Source organism: Lonchura striata, chromosome 4 (assembly GCF_050655825.1).
Source record: "Lonchura striata isolate lonStrDom1 chromosome 4, ASM5065582v1, whole genome shotgun sequence".
NCBI classification, from domain to species: Eukaryota; Metazoa; Chordata; class Aves; order Passeriformes; family Estrildidae; genus Lonchura; species Lonchura striata.
This window is the reverse complement of record NC_140706.1, coordinates 44,304,865-44,321,566: the sequence shown is the minus strand read 5'-3', so window position 1 is coordinate 44,321,566 and position 16,702 is coordinate 44,304,865. Positions and strand designations below refer to the sequence as shown.

The window sequence follows — 16,702 nt, the reverse complement described above, 5'->3', positions numbered from 1 at the left end:
TAGAATTCTGCTCTCTCCACAACCAGTAACAGCAGTGATGACCATAAATTCTTTTGAAGGGCTCAGCTCACCACTGTGTAAAACGAGGAACATGCTGACGTAACAGCTTTTCTGCAGACTCAGATCCCAAGCCCTGATCTACAAGAAAGCCTTCAATTTCTTATAGGATTCAGTATTTTGCTACTGAAAACATAATCAATACAGTAACTATTCCCAGTATTGTATTATTTTATTGAAACAACATACAGCTTACGCACTTTGCATCCGTGGGGAAAATATGATGTTATTTACCCAGGAAGTAGATGATGAGACAGAGAACTCTGAGAAAACAGACAATGCCATCCCTGCAGGCCTCAAGATAGTGATTTAAAGACAAAAACACTCCTTATTCACTTATTTCATTCCTTTATAAGAGGGAAGGGCAAACATATCCAAACAGATTCAGAAGCTATAGTAGACTTATGTATCATATTTTTGCACATTTAATGCAGAAACTATAAATACATAAATACAAATGAAAACATTGTCTAAAACATTTTATACGATACTGTAATTTAAAAGCAAACTTCAGCTTCCAACTACCCAGTTAGAAAAAAATCCAATTTCATTGTTATGCAGTTAGTTGACAAAGCAAATACTGACTATGACAAGCCTAACCTGAATACACTTAGAAATAAGTAAGAACTCCATATTTAAAGTATATTCTTCTGCTACACTTTGTTATAAAGATAAGAGATTTACCATGAACTTCTTCTCATAAAAGGTAGAACCTTCTAAGAGGACATCAGTAAGGTCTTTGTCACTTCCCTTTTTAGGTTCACAGTGCAGACTATTAATGCAGTTATTTTCCCCCAGCTCTCGGGTAGTTGTGAGAAGCAAAGCACAATTTCACCCTCAAGTAATTTTGAAAGTATCAAATGAAACTGATAATACTTTTAGTACAAGAACTTTCTCATGAAGCATTTTTTTTGGCTGTTGGCTCCATAAAGATTTCTGGAATTTGCTGGTTTGGTTTGCTTGTATATTTTTTCTTTTCTTTTTTGATTTTCTCTCTTTTGGTTGCTTAAGTCATACACCAAACTTGGGTGTTAACATATTAACTAATTCCTTCTATACTCATGAATGGACATGGGTTGCTTTTCCCTGAGTCATGCTGAAGTCACTTTCTTAGACTAACCAGACCTACTTCATCTACTTGAGGAGCTGCAAACATCAGCAGAACATTGCTTTGCTTTCTCTGTAATAGCTGGTATCACAGTATTTTCAGACACAGTATTTTCACAAGGCTGAAAGACAATGCTTCTCTGGCTGCTGCCAGCATACGTGAGCTGTGCCTACACAAACACGTCTAAACTGTTAGAAGGGGGTCTGGAGAAGAACTGGTGATCAAGCATTCTTCACTCTTCCCCTCTCCACACAATCCTGAGAAATTTCTCTGCTTTTCATCCAGCAATGCCTCTTCCAGGAGAGAAGTCAACTGTATGACACTTCACAGAGGCCCCAAAATATCAGAACAAAGCAAGGCCTCTCTGCTTCTCACTCTTCAACAGCATTTCATTTTTTTAAAAAGCACATTTGGGGAAGTTTACATCCTGTTAGATATCCAATTTCCTTTCTTAGCTTAGTATCAAGGCCTGCTGTGCCCCAGAGATTCCATCATCTTTGCATTAAGAATATTCACTTCCCTTTTGCAATGAGCACCTTTGGTTTACTGTGCCCTGGACAGGTGATCTAGCAGGACAGACCATTCACATTTTAAGTTTTCACAGCATTGCCAACATCCACCATTAATAGGAAAATCTGTGGCTTCAATGCAGGCAAAACATCTGTAATCATCTGAATTTAAATTACCTCAGTTTTCCAGAAAAAGGTCCAGATTTCCAGATTTATTTCTTTACCCCAAATAACATATAGACAAAGTCCCCCAGGTTTGTACAGTTACCTTGGATAAACTCTATAACATGAAGAATCCATGAATCTGCACATTTTTGCTCCAACGGTCACATAGCACAGATACAAACATACTAATGTTAATCTCTTTATACACAGTTTTGCTCTTGTCCACTGAGGAAGAACTCCAACATTTACTGCACTTACAGTAAAGTTCACATTAATTCTGCAAAGGCAAACAAAAGTAGTTTCAAAGAACAGCACTCTTTACATATCAGGTAGATGCTGGACTACCAGTAAAGAGGAAAGAAATTAACAGGAATTCTGGACCAAATGAAATGAAGCTCAGAACACAGTAGTAAGATCGATGCTTTGAAAATCTAGTAAGGATATCATTGCCATAATGCCTTAAGTACAGACAGATACACAGTCACTGTAAATCATTCTTCTTGACTTGGATGAGCTTTTTCTGTAGGAGATACTGCTGTTTTGAAATAGTGGATGCTCTCTTAGTGGATGACATCTGTGTTACCCTAAACAGCAGTGCGAATTCACAGAGAAAGTGAGGAATTCTTTGCCTAATCCTTCATACCTCATATCCACTTCTGAAGTATACTACTATTAAAAGAAGTACAAGTACACAACAGGATCTTATTCAATTACTCTGACGTAATAATGTAAGGATTTCATCTTCGCTTTGTGCCCCCAAAGCCTGAAAAAAAAAAAAAAAGTCAGCTCTACCATGGCCTTTCCATTGAACTCTCTAGTTCTAAAAAGGCTAAAGGTGGCAATAGAGATGAGATAAACATATTCACATGAAGCAGAACAGCAAGCAACTGAAGGCTGATTGGCCTGGAAATTATTCTGCACTTGCAGATTAAACAACCTGCATTCTACAGAGAACATGTCTGTGCACGTTTGCTCGAGAAGAGTACGTGTAGTGCTCATCAGAAGGGAAAGCCTTAAACTAATGCACCTTGCGAGTGAAGACAAGCCACATGCTGATGGTGCCATGCCTACCACAGGCCTGTGGGGAATTTCACGCCCTACTTCCATAGGGAATAGAAGGAAGGGACATTGTTACATGCCATCTACACTAAGTGGTAAAATAAAACAAGGATGCTTGTTCAACTGTAATTAACATCTGCATGTTTTTGATAGGTCAAAGTCTCTTGAGCTTCAAGAAATTGAAAGGTGTTTTGCCTTACCAGTAGCAGTTCTTGTTCCTGAACTGCTGCCTTTTATGGAATTCCTTGAGTACCCATGCATAGGAGGTACAGCTGTGGTTTCTGTCCACATACTGTGATAAGAGGAATGTGGCTGTGCTCTGGCATGAAACACAGTAGAAGGAAGGCTTCATTAGTGGCTTTTGGAAAAAATAAGAAGATACCACTCCAAACAAGAGAACTGCACCTCCAAGGGAGAACTGTAAGCATTTATTTCAAAGCTGGAAATATTCCTATTTAATGTAGTTAACACACTGAGAGCAAGGACATCCAGTGCTGTGATATCATAATATGTAGATTTTCAAAAGGAAATTAAGCTTCAAAATAAGGAATTCTAAACAATTGCAAATGAGGAAACTTTTCTTTCTGAAATTTTGACAAGAAAGACGTTTGAAATCTGAAGTTTAAATGCATTTTGGCATCACCTACATCCCAGCCATAGTTGGCAAGAGAAAATATCCTTTTGTTAACTCTTTTGAAAAGGTCATATCAGTAACACTAACATATCATGGTCTTTGACTCAGTCACTTAAAATTACTTGCTTCCATGGATATGGAATTTCCTGTTGTTGAAATGTACAAACAGCTCTCTCACACTTCCTGGCACCAGCATTTTGCAGCACATAATTTCAACAGCCTAAGAAACCAAACTAAATAATAGCGGACCAAAGACTGTTTTAAGCAAAAAGAAGCCCAGGTTAGGAAGCTTGTTTATGTATTTGGATTTACTCACTTAGATCTCTAATCTTGAACAATAATTTGTCCTACTGATATGGGGGTGTGTATAGAAATCAGGGAACAAACCATATGTAGATACTACATAAATAGAATGCCTCAACAGAAGAGCCATGTATTTAAGCCTTAAGAAATACCAGGTCAATAAAAACTTTAACACATTATACATTATACATTAGAAAAATTCTTAGCAGAATTAATATAAGGCTTCTGTTATTAAAAATAGCCCACAGCTTTACAAGGCAGATGGTTAGCATACACTCTTGTCCATATATCTTACTCTCTAATCTGTTACATTTCTACAGGAATCGCCTTGATACTTAGGCAAGTCCTTTAATAAATAGAGAAAACTGCTTAGGTTCTGAAGATTCCCTGCAGGAATCTCATATTTTCTCCATTGAAGCCTAAAATAGCAGCAACTGCTCTCTTTAAACTGTTAATCTAAAAATTATGCACTCTAAATGTCTAAAAGCCTATATAAAATATGGCCATCCAGACTTATTTTAGGAAAGATGACACTGATACAAGAGATCCATATATAGATGATTATATGCTTAATATGACTATGTGTGTTTTAAGGCATTCTGCAGATAAATTGTTTAAATGCTCAATTTAAACTTGCAGGCCATCATGCCAGGTCAGAGGAAGCAGAATAAAGTATCTCAGTCTTTCTAATTCTCCTCAGAAACATGTTTGAAATGTCTCTAGTCCTGGAGCTACAAACAGCTGCTCAAAATTCTTCTAGTGGTAGGATTTTATAATTTGAATGACATGTAGGATTTTATAATTTGAATGATACAGATCTGAAATCTTACTGCCAATATAGCATATGGCATACCCCCTGAAAGCTTAAATGCTTAAAATCTGATAGTATGCATATTTTACCTGTGATTGCCTGCCAAGTAGCCTAGCAAGCTTCCTGCTCCTAATCCAGTCCAAAATCCTGGTCCTGAACTGGTTCCATGATGGGAGTGAGTTCCAAAGCTGTTGTCATCTTAAACAAAATGAAAATAGGAAGAATAAGTTAGTAACAGACTAATCCTCAGGCCAGTTGTTGCAACAGAATTCTCTCCTGTTAAAGATAATGGAAAATTAGACAACAAACTGCTCCTGATTTCAGCAGATTTTCAATCAAGCTTAACTTGAAAGGCCTCACATTTCAGAAAGCAGAACACCCCATATAAACCAACATCACTATAAAGAGTTTTATGTTAAAAATCTGCTTCCACTTCATCTCACAACCCTGGAGTTTGCAAAACATGGAAGGAGGCCCTGCCTGCTGATCTATAAACAGACAAGTTAGATTAAAAATAGAAAAGGAAACTAAGAAAAATAATCTGCTGAAGGTCACCGAGCAGGCCAGAAGCAGATGGAGGAACACAAATCAAGTAGGTAACACTGCAGAGTGAGCAAACCACAAAGACACAGAGCTCCTAATCTCACTGAGCACAGCTGCACAGCTGGAGTCACAGTGGCTCAGTGTAACACTAACATTACTGGTATTGTTCCTGGTAATCCTAGTCTGGAACTCGTTATCAAAAGCCAAGCTAACTGCAACCACATTGCAAAGTTTTCATTATACTTGAGTCGCCAAGCTTGACAAATACCTTGATGAAACTGCAAGCATATCAAGTAGGTTGTGGGGAAATGAGAGCCACTAATTTTTGGCCATGTGACCTTCACTTAACATAAGGTTCTGAGCCAGAATGAATGTTTTCCATTTAGAAAGAAAAAGTACAAACCCAAAGTAGAATAATTTTCTGGTCTAAGATATCATGGATGCAAGAATAAGCTCAACCATGGGCTTAACACATAAGGGAGTATAAAAAGGACTGAATTAGCATTAGGGTCTCCCTGAAACATGCCCACCTGAACAAGTGGGCCAGAGATGACATAGGTAAAAATTAGAGGGCCTACTCTGCCTTCAGACTGATATGGGTTGTTTGAAGTCATAGAATATAAAACAATAATGAAATAATCAGTATCAGTCTAGACTGGATTTGATATTGAATTTAATTTTGAATGTGTGGGGAGAAATATAAACTCTCATTGGGATGATATACCATTAAATTATGCTGATTTGGAACAACAAAAAAATTACTTAATTTGCTGCAAAAACAATCTTAATCGGAGATTAACCATTTGTTCAAAAGCACCATGACTGAACACTGACTCAGAAAACTGAGTAATTTTTTTCTTAAATATCTAGAGCAAACATTAAAAATCATGTCAAAGAACTGAGAGAAAGCAGAATTTAATTAAGATAGTCTAGCTAAACAAGTTCCAACAGGACACATTCTGCATGTTAAGGGGATTTAAAATGAGGTAAATTAAATATTAACAGCAATATGTGAACAACATTGCTTTTCATTACTGTCCAGGTTTCCAAAGACTAATACATTCCTGGAACACATGGACATACATATTCAGAGATGTGCTTTTGCTCTGTTCCCACAATGTAAGGCAGACACTGAATGTATGAAGTAGCCTAACAATTATGGCTGCACGTTTCAGTTTTCCTCCTTACTTTGCCTGAAATCTAAAGACAAATCATTGACATGCCTTATTAAAAACATCACAAGTTAAGCATTATATGGCTCCCAATGTGTATTTTAAATGTCTCAGTTTTCAGCAATCCTCAAGAAAACATTCTCAAGGCCCTGCCCTTGCTAGATTTGTGACTCCTGCAAAGAAAAATGCATTGGGGCAATTAACTGACACGGAACTGAACAGAAAAAAAAAATTTAAATAACCCTTCATTGTTTCTCCTGTGCCCAGTGTGACAGAGCTGTGTGTCATGGCCAGGGCTCCTACTGACCATGACAGTACAGCCAGTGCTATGCCCACATATGGCCACTGATGCCCACACAACACAAACATGCAAAACAATTTGCAAAGCCAACAGAAGCAGATTCCCTTTAATTTTCTGGTGCAGGTACAGCTGAAAGCTTCTGCTGTGCATGCCCAATCCAAAAGAATTATACTGCACCCTCTGTTGGCCAAGCCATTTGAACAAAACTCAGAGAAAGCATTAATAAGCATTATTAAAATATAAACTTTCAACTAATAAACCTAATTCTTGCTACATATTTTCTTGCCAAAACCCCTTCTCTAGCAACAAAAAAAGAGAAAAAAAATTATGTAACTTGTAAGAATGTAATTTAAGTTCCAGTGCTGTGAGCAGCTTGCATGTTTACAGGGTTAAATTAGTCAGACACCAGATGAGTAATGTTTATTTCCCTGAGACACTATGACAGCCTAAGGCAGATCACTTATTATATGACAGAAGTCACCAGTTTTCTGGGAAAAGAAAAATTGCCTCTTTTCCCTGTCTCTGCTTTTGTAATTTTCAGCTTCAGATGAAAGGCCCCACATGAGATTCAGATGCTGTACCCTCTAACAACTGTTCATAGACACTGTTCTCTGCTCTGGGAACCAAATCTTTCAGCTGCTAGGACTACACTGGAGCCCTGTTAAACAGAGGACTGGTACATGATACTCACTCCATCAACTGCTTTGTGAATGAAATCAGGGCTGAAAGGCTGTTCTGTAAAGTTTCAGAGTGCTCCCTTGGCATGGGTTTGTTTCTGCCTGTGTAAGAACATTCTCTTTTCTAGATTGCCTATGACAATTTTTCTCCCTGTCACAATCCTGCTATTTCACAGGTGATGAAAAGAATGCTTGCAGAGCATGGGGAGGTAGTTTTTCAAAGGTTCAAAAGGGCAGCCTGCCCTGAAAGCCTGATGTTGGGAAAGATGGATAAATACAATTATTCACAACAGCCTGTGGAAAGCCAAGCTCTTATTTCCTCTTTTGAACAAAGACCTTCTAGAATACAAAGCTGACCGTAGGCTCTGCAGCCAGTTGGGCAGTTGCCTGCAAATGCTGTGGTTTAACTCTATCCCACCTTCCCTTACCACAGATAAAACAGGACAATCCTGCTCACTCGTTTGAATACTGTAAATGGCTCAGAGCCCTACCTGTGAAGGTGGACTTAAAACCAGGAGGAGGAGGTGCCTGCTGACTCTGCCAGAAGGGCCGAGAGAAGCCATCATTGCCCCCAGAACTCTGCTGAGACTGCTGGCTGCTGAGGAAGAACTTGTATACTCCAAAAGCAAGAACGAGAAGAACAATTACAACAATTGCTCCAGAACCAAAATCAGAATAATCTTTCCTTGACTGGTAATAGCTAGAGCCAAAGTTTCCAGAGTTCTTCATTTTCCTTTCACCTTCTGCAGTCAGCTCTAGCTTGAACAGCAAACTACAGGAGCCTCTCAGTATGTAAGGATCATCTGGGTAATCGTAGCCTTCACAGCTCACTTCCATTTGTCCAAAACGGTAGGCATTTTCCAGGTCTGCTTTGCACTGCCACTGAAAAAATAAACACAGTAAAAAGTAAAACATACTGCCCCAAAGATGAAAACATCCGTCTGTTTCCCCACACATGCCCTGAAATAAAGCAGTAATTGCTAACAAATCATCTACAGGCCATAGGTAAGAAATCTCCGTGTGCTCCTATTTTGAAAAGGAGTAGGAATTTGATGTTTAAATGAACATTAAATCCTAAAACTTAAGAAATATCTTATCTTTCAGAACACTGAAGAATTCAGCTCTGGAAGATTTAGTTTTTTCTTCACTGGACACTTTTTCAAATATCCCTTCCTAAGATACAGCAATACTTCTAAAAATGTGCTGTACCCTGTGCAACAGTTACATAATAAATGCCTGTCCTGTGCAAACTCAATGGCAGAGCTACAGAAACATAACACATGAGCTGGAGATCCAGTGCACCATTGTGTCCATTTGTGTCTGTGCAGAAATCAAAAGAAACTGGGACAGACATCATTAGGCATCTATATGCAACATTTAACAATTATATTGGGAATTCTCTGGTTGAATACAGGTGGATCCCCAGGCTCACATTCCCTTGAGGTATCCAAACACAGGGATCTCTAGTGGCACATGACATGCATTTTGGAGAGGAAATAATAAAGTAGTTGTCTCTAAATTAGTAATTCAGTACAGCAGTACCAACTGCCAATTAATATTTGACTGTTCTTTGACAATACTGAATCAGTTTTAGCAATTACTTTCAGCCTTGATTCCTGGTTATCTATTGACAACAGCATCTTTAACAGCTGAGAGTCAAGAATTTACTGACTAGCACTCACATCCAAAGGTGCAAATGAAAGTCAGGCAAGTCTGAAATCTAGTTTTTAAAAGGTAGAGCTGAAGTGAATCAAATATTAAGAAGCCCTTTCTACGCTAATAAAAAATGCAAATTCACACAGCAATAATAATTAAAAAGTATCCTCTGGAGTTTGCAAGAGTTTGATTTTATAAACTTGAGCACCATTTTATTTAAAACCAACCAAGGTCATACTTTTACATTAGCTCCTTCAAAGACAGATCAAACACGTAACTGTAGTAGTTCTCAAAAATCCAAACCTAAAAGTATTTAGGTTAAGTTTCAGCACAAGAGTTCATCTTAACAAAAAGCATCTTACTGACAACCTAGCTCACTGTTCTTTGCTCCTTCAGAATTTACCAACTTGAGGGAAAGTGATTTCATAAACAGTTTAGTAAGTTTTAAATAGTTACCTGTACATCATAGCCATCCCATCCTTTGTTGTAACACTGAACAACCTCGGGGGCATGGGAACACCCCGCAGAGCCTCCTGTGCACTGCAGCTGAGGGATCGAAGCTGTCCGCCTGGATGTTGTGTATTGCCCTCGGTGGAGAGTGAGCGCCTGAACGTCCCGCAGCAGAACCTTCCCTGAAACAGGCAGCACAAAGACTCACACACTGCCCCAACGATGAAAACATCAGTCTGCTTCCCCACATTCCGCTGGGAAAGACCTCTGTGATCACCGAGTCCAACCTCGATCAAAGAACCCTATCATGTCAACCAGACCACAGCACAGAGTGCCACGTCTAGTTTTTCCCTAAACACCTTCAGGGACGGTGACTCCACCACCATCCTGGGCAGCCGATTCCAATATTTGATCACTCTTCCTGAGAAAAACTTCCTACTGCTTGTCAGAGCTTGTGCAGGAGCACTCCTCTTGTCCACCAGGGCCTCCTCTCAGGAGAAGGCTGGCCACAGAGGCCGAAGCAGTAAGCCTGCACGTTTACGAGTCGAAGCTCTAGGAAGCACCAGCCGCCCGGAGGGAAACATGGCAGGGTTCCCCGTCTCCGTCCGAGGCGGCTCTGGGCTACCCCTCGCAGGCAGACACCGCCGCAGACCGCGGCGCGGATCGCTGCTGCCGTACGAGCCGGTTTAGAGGGAGCCCGAACCCCAACACCTTCCTGCCGCGGACCCCGGCACAAGCCCTTCTTTCCCCGTGCCGGCCGCCGCTAACCGGCGGCACGGCGCGGTGCCGGGCCGCGAGGAATCGCCAACGCGCCCGGAGAGCGCAGGGGCGGCTGCGGCCGCGCTGAGCCCCCTTATCCCCGCGGGTCTCACCCGGTCGGTCCCAGCCCAGCGCGGGCCCCGCGGCGGCGCAGAGCAGGAGGAGCAGGCGCGGAGCGAGGCCGGCCATGGCAGCACCGGGAGCCGCCGCCGTCCGCCCGGGGCGGCGCTCGCGCCGGAACGCGCGGGGAAGCCCCGCCCCAACGCGCCGTGGGGCCAATGGGCGGCGAGGGGGCGGGGCTGCCGCCGCGGGCCCTGCGCGCGCCACGTATGAGCGCCACGGGGCCGGCCCGCGAGGGGCGGGGCACGCCCCTGCCCCGTGCCGGAAGCGGCTTCCGCTTCCGCGCGGCATTTCCGGCTTCCGGCGCGCGCCTCTGCGGTGCCGCGCGGCTGGCGGGACGGGCGGCGCCATGGCGGGAATCAAAGGTGCGCGCGGCGCGGCCGGGAACGGCGGGCGCGCGCGGGGAGGGGCCGGCCGGGCCCTCGGGCGGGAGCGGCCGGGAGCCGCCACGGGACCCCGAGTGTCCCAGCTCCGCTGGAGCTGCGCTGAGCCCCGCGCTGGTCCGCGGGGGCGGTCGGTGCTGTGCGCGGTGCCTTGCCCCCTTCATGTGGCTTGGGTTTGTTCTCGTTGTAGCGCTGATCAGCCTGTCCTTTGGGGGAGCGGTCGGACTGATGTTCTTGATGCTCGGATGCGCCCTGCCCCAATACAAGTACCGTGCACTCTTTCTATTCTACTTTTTCCTGCGGCTGTAACTTAAGAGGAGTCCCGCTTCCATAATGGTGGATTGATGACTTATCTCTGCGTAGGAGGGGCTTCTGGTTTTTGTGGGGTTTTTTGGTGGTTTTTTTGGTGGGTTTTTTTTTGTTTTGTTTTGTTTTGTTTTTTTTTTTTTTTTTGGTTTTTTTTTTTTTGGCTGGTTGGGCTTTTTTGGCTTTTGATTCAGAAGATCGTGGTGGGAATAAAAAAATAGACTATCCAGGATTTAATTAATCCTAAAGAGCAAAGGAGCAAAAGTTAAGCCACTAGACCTGGCTGCAAACCGTGAAAGGATCCATTGCCCTGACTGTCTGGACTGGTGTCCCGCTGTGGCTGGCCATCAGACAGCAGCATCTCCCGAGGTGGGCAGCAGGTGTGGGTTATCCGGGGAAGGATTGGCTTTTTCTGTGGCTGCCTAGGGGTAGCTGGGCTGTCGGTGACTGTCATGCCATCCTTGGCTGTGCCCCACACTTGCAGTACAGCATCTCGAGTAATTGCAGCTGCCGTCTGTACTTTCCTGACATCGATTCCTATCTCTTGGTTTTCAGGAGATACAAAGTAGCAGTCCAAGTGCTCAGATAATAAGGCTTACGGCTTTGACTCTTTGCAAGTGAATGCTGCCTATACAGGAAAGATTTTAAATTTACTTATTCGCTGTTGAATAAATACCAAGTATCCTGTTGATAGACCTGTTATTGGTTGTGAATTGCAGTTTCTACATATATGACTAGAATTCCTAGGCCAGCTTTCTTTTGTTATGAAACCAGTGCTAGTGACACCCTTGGGAAGGAGACCCTTATGCAGCTGCCTTCAAACAATGCAGTAAAGTTTTATTGAAGCAATGTGCACCTGTGTTTGTGTGCCTGAGAAATCTAGTCTGGGGTGCTCCAAGGATATCTCTTGAGTACAACTGGCAGGATAAACTTGGAGTTAAGCTCTCCTTGTGAGGTGGCATTAGATTTAGGCTTGCTTAGTGAAATCTTGATTTGTTAATATCCTGTTGGTGAACTCCGCTGCTGCTGAGGTCAGCTGAAACCACTCGCGCACATGGTCTGTTAGATTAGGGTCAGTTCATTCCAAGGTAAGGGATTTGGCTTCTCTGGGCTTTTCTGTCTTTCCTAAATGGGAATGCTGGTGGGGAAAATGCCTTGCATTGATTTTAGGAGAAGCAGGAAATAAACCCAGTTAACTAAAACTTTTCTTGTCTTTTCTTTTTCAGCCAGTACTGGCCACTGTTTGTTCTGTTTTTTTACATCCTCTCTCCTATCCCGTACTGCATAGCAAGAAGATTGGTAGATGACACAGATGCTACAAGTAATGCCTGCAAGGAGCTGGCCATATTCCTTACAACAGGCATTGTGGTCTCAGCATTTGGGCTGCCCATAGTGTTTGCAAGAGCAGAACTGGTTAGTAGTATTTCAATCTGTGATTGCCTTTTTTTCTTCCCAGAAAACTTTGTTCTTTGTGTTTGTTTGTTTATTGAAGGTAAAGCTTTCATGCACTAAATAACTTATAATTATGTACTTTTGGAACCAGAATAAGATTTTTTTTTTGGCAAGAAAAATCAATACAGAAATGGAAGTGTGGCAGAACATTGTGATTGCCAATTGCTTTACGTGGTCATGGAATAAAGCCTAACAATACAATGCAGAGAAAATGAGACAGAAAATACTGTGAAAACTTTACAGGGAAGTAACCAAATATAGAAGTGTAAAGAATACTTCAAAGACAATTTGTGGAATAGCTGGGCTAAAGCAGCATGTATAAACAAACAAAAAAAAGCATTTTTATACTCACCATAAATTATATTTGAAGTGATATTGGTATAATTTTCTTAAACTTCCAAGTTCTCATTACTTATTTCCCAGTATACAGCTTTTCACTAAAATACTTTAAAAGTTCACTTTGTTTGTGTGAATTTCAGAAAGCACTACCAAGTCAAAAAACATGGAGTGCACTTTCTTATGGAATGTGCAGTTGGAATGCCTCACACCCTCTGAGTAATCCATTTACTCTCCTGTGAAAGCATCCACCTCCTTTTTTGCTACTGGGATATCTGCTGGCGTTTTGAAGATCTTAAATACCTGTTATAAAAAGTCTTACAGCATGGCTTGGGCTGCAGATGTGTTTGATGCTGTTGTCTAGCCTTACTTTGCATACCAAACCAGTTGTGCCTGCTAGCCAATGCTTTGAGTACAGCTAGAAGAAACTTGCAGTGCTGCTTGGCTGGCTGTGAATTTGTCAAGTAATTTACACCAGCCTGCTTGGTGTGACCGCAAATAATGAGATATTGCGTCTTGCATCATGGTTCAGTGTTACTGAACTTTGTCGACAATGGGACAATAAGGTGTTACCTAGTGTCTTGTTAGTGTTCAGCTCCAAATGTGTCTAACTGAATTCCCCCTGTTCACAGATTTACTGGGGTGCATGTGCACTCGTTCTCACTGGGAATACAGTCATCTTTGCCACCATCCTGGGATTTTTCTTGGTCTTTGGCAGCAATGACGACTTCAGCTGGCAGCAGTGGTGAAAAGAACTATCCACAGGCATCTTGTCATGCAGTGGCCATCCATACAAATGAGAGAATGGGCAATAAAGAGAAGTAGCATAGCAAGCCTCTAGATGCTCCTTTTGACATTGTTCGTTCTGAGTGTACTACTGTTGCTGACAGAGTTTCTACATTTTTATGAAGTGGAGGGATGATTGATTTCATTTTTACCTATGGTATATTTTTAGGTGCTCTCTTGGTTTAAAACTGTCATCCTTCTGTCCAATGTTTTATGTGAAGCTTTAAACCAGGAACAACATTTAAACATAGATTTAAAGTTGGGGGTTTTTGGTGGGTTTTTTCATGTTGGTGGTTTTTTTTGTTTGTTTGTTTTTTAAGTTAAGCATTAATACTATGTTTCTTTTTTTTTTTTTTAATACCAGGATTAAATTATATACAAGCTGAATGGAAGTAAAAGATTGTCCACCACCATTGCCAATTACCAGATCAATAGATTGTTGCTATATTTTATTAGAGGCAAGGTGGGTTGGAGAGTACCGGTTGCAGATTTTCTTCTGCCCATACCTCAAACTGGGTGATGAATGTTGATAGCCTTCATTTCATGAGAAGGCTGAGGAGCAGGTAGAGTTATTTGGGAGAAAAGTCCTAAATTTTAACACCACTGGCTTTTACCTGCTTTGTTACTGATTCTGTGGATGTGACATTCAAATACTCTGTAAATGTATTGATGCTGACATACAAAATTGAAGTGTAGTGTAGGGGAAGTGAAAATGATGTTTAAATTCCATTTTTTTAAAAAAATGTATCTTTTAAACTCTATTTATAAGCATTGTATGGTTTTGAACTTTTATGTCAACTTTTTACCACAAAGATGGTAAAATGTTCAGTTATGGAACTACTGGTCTGTGTTAATTTGAAGCATATACAAAGTTATTTGCTCCTCCCCCTTTTTAATTTATTTTATACATAGCATATATATATAAATATATAATAAACCAGCTTTTAAAATGTAGATTAAAACCTTGTGTTAAAAATGCCTAAGAATGAGTTTTCCTGCTCCCCCTTTTTTTTTTCTTCCCCCCTCAATGCAGCTGAGGCACGACTTTTTTGGAAGTCACTGGCTGAACTGATTTCACTGACTGTTTTTAAGTTCTTATGCACTGTTGGTTAATAAGATTTACTGTTATGTCTGTAACTGTAGCTTGTGTTCTGTAAGATTGCACATGTAGCTTCAAGTATTTAAGACAAGTTTTCTGCATACCTCTCAATTGTCCAGATTTTTCATTTGAAGAAATCTGCCATTGGACATTCCATCACAATACAGTTGATGAGTACTGCTTAACCAGGTTTGCCTGTACCACCTGAGTGATGACCAAACCTACTTCTAAATTGTATTTTTCAAATCTTGAAAAATAAGTCTGTGAAACTTTACTATGTGTGAAAGCTTAGGCTTTGCTCAACAGTATGAAAAGGCAGAGAACTGCAGGTCTTGGCTGTAATATTTGTGCGTGGATGCAAATGAAGTATGAAGTTTTCATATATATATATATATATATATATATGTTCACAAATGTATATGAATATATGAAGTCTGATAGTAATGGGGTGTGCTCCTGGAACTGATACTGGCTGGTGGGGGCAGCTGGGGTGTAGGTACCTCCATACATTGCTTTGTTAATGTCCTGGCTGTAGAACACAGGAACAAGCAAGTGCCAAGGCTCCAGAGCAGATGTGTTTTAAGTGTAAGCAAATGCTTCACCAGGCCACTGCGATGGTGGCATTTGGAGCTGCACAACGGCTGTAGGATCACGTTTCTTTCCCCTTTTCTGCAAGATTTCTTTGCCCATGCCCCTAGTACAATGGATGCTTCAAAAAATTTTCCAAACCAGTGGCTAAAATTGCAATCCTCTGCAGTCCTTATGGAGGAGGAATCACTAGGACTTGTACATATATGATCTGTTACCTATTACTTTTTCATGGTCAGGAGCTGTTTTCTCCTTCATTCCTGAAGCCAAGTGATGCTACTCTCTGGATCACCGGTCATGAAGCTGACTCTGTATGTATTGGTGGTGCATTTTTTTTTTGTTAATTGCAGTACAGCATTCCCTCCTTGCTTGCACACCAAGTACATGCAGTATTGCTCTGATTCATGAGCGGGACACTTGAGAGGTATGATCCTTCCATATAATATGCACTGAGATTGTGTTACCATCCTTCTAGAGGGAAAAACTTTGAGCGATACAAATTTTAAATAGCAATCTTGAGTTCTGTATGTTTAATCAAAAATACTCTAATAAAAAGAGTATTTTGTTTAAAGTATTAATTGTTCTTTTTCCTTTATTTAATGTGGTTGTTACTCCAGGGGAAGAGATGACACCAGACTGCTCACTAGTCCTTCAGAGTGAGTATTTGTGTTTTTTACCTGGGACTGCTTTATAAAGAGAGGGTCCAGTGTCCAAGTTGCACTGAGCCAACTTTGTTGATCATATCTCACATTGCAGTGTTTCCTTCAGTTTCTGTTTGAAAGCCAAATCCTGATATGTTGGTGGTGTTATTCAAAGTGATGTTCACCTTAACCCTCTGATATATCTATAACTGCATTTTTTATTTAAAAAAAACCACACAGATATTTGTAATCATGACATTTCTGAAATTTGAAAACTGATGACTGATGCCAGTCTTTTAACAGAAGAAAGTAATAGGACTTGGTGAAAAATCCTTTTGGAATGATCAATCACCCCTTCCCTCTCCACACACGCATTCACTTTGGTCAGAGCATTGTGAGTGGAGTTATTTGGCAATAAGGGCTACATCTGCAGGGCTTTTTCATGAAAGGAAATTAAATCAGTAGAATCATTGAATATGTTGGGCTGAAGGAGACCTATCAGGATGACTGAGTCCAGCTCCAGCCTCTGTGCAGGATGATCTCCAGAGTCACACCCAGGGCCTGAGAACATTGTCCAAAAGGTTCTTGAGCTCTGTCAGGCTTGGTGCCATGACACTTCCCTGGGGAGCCTGTTTCAGTGCCTCAGCATCCTCTGGAAGAAGAACCTTTTCCTGATACGTAGCCTAGACCTTCCCTGACTGAGCTCCATTCAGTTTCCTTGAGTCCTGTCACTTGTCACCCAGAGTGAAGAGGTCGGTACTTGCCCCTCCTCTTCCTCTGCTGAGCC

The 16,702-nt window shown here is 41.3% G+C and overlaps 2 protein-coding genes across 3 annotated transcripts; one reads left to right on the top strand and one right to left on the bottom strand.

The window, feature by feature from the left end:
* Positions 1-210: 210 nt before the first annotated feature.
* Positions 211-10,449, bottom strand: SARAF (store-operated calcium entry associated regulatory factor). Of its 2 annotated transcripts, XM_021532599.3 has the most exons (6): positions 10,318-10,449; positions 9,452-9,627; positions 7,831-8,221; positions 4,736-4,844; positions 3,099-3,217; positions 211-2,602 (listed from the first exon to the last, which is right to left on the bottom strand). In XM_021532599.3, the coding sequence occupies exons 1-6, from the start codon at positions 10,391-10,393 to the stop codon at positions 2,577-2,579; spliced, it is 897 nt and encodes a 298-aa protein (XP_021388274.3). In that variant the 5' UTR covers positions 10,394-10,449; the 3' UTR covers positions 211-2,576. The 2 variants fall into 2 exon arrangements, with proteins under 2 accessions (XP_021388274.3, XP_085434223.1); XM_085578097.1 differs by lacking the exon at positions 3,099-3,217 and having other exon boundaries at positions 386-2,602.
* Positions 10,450-10,629: 180 nt separating this feature from the next.
* LEPROTL1 (leptin receptor overlapping transcript like 1) lies at positions 10,630-13,634 on the top strand. Its single transcript, XM_021532652.4, has 4 exons — positions 10,630-10,689; positions 10,898-10,973; positions 12,240-12,426; positions 13,434-13,634. The coding sequence occupies exons 1-4, from the start codon at positions 10,674-10,676 to the stop codon at positions 13,548-13,550; spliced, it is 396 nt and encodes a 131-aa protein (XP_021388327.1). The 5' UTR covers positions 10,630-10,673; the 3' UTR covers positions 13,551-13,634.
* Positions 13,635-16,702: the final 3,068 nt, after the last annotated feature.

Coding starts and splice junctions, on each gene's coding strand:
- SARAF (XM_021532599.3), bottom strand. CDS start 10,393: ATGGCCGGCCTCGCTCCGCGCCTGCTCCTCCTGCTCTGCGCCGCCGCG. Junction 8,222..9,451: donor GGGATGGCTATGATGTACAG/GTAACTATTTAA, acceptor TTATTTTTTCAG/TGGCAGTGCAAAGCAGACCT. Junction 3,218..4,735: donor TACTTGGCAGGCAATCACAG/GTAAAATATGCA, acceptor GTTTCATGCCAG/AGCACAGCCACATTCCTCTT.
- LEPROTL1 (XM_021532652.4), top strand. Junction 10,974..12,239: donor TGCGCCCTGCCCCAATACAA/GTACCGTGCACT, acceptor TTTCTTTTTCAG/CCAGTACTGGCCACTGTTTG. Junction 12,427..13,433: donor TGTTTGCAAGAGCAGAACTG/GTTAGTAGTATT, acceptor CCCTGTTCACAG/ATTTACTGGGGTGCATGTGC.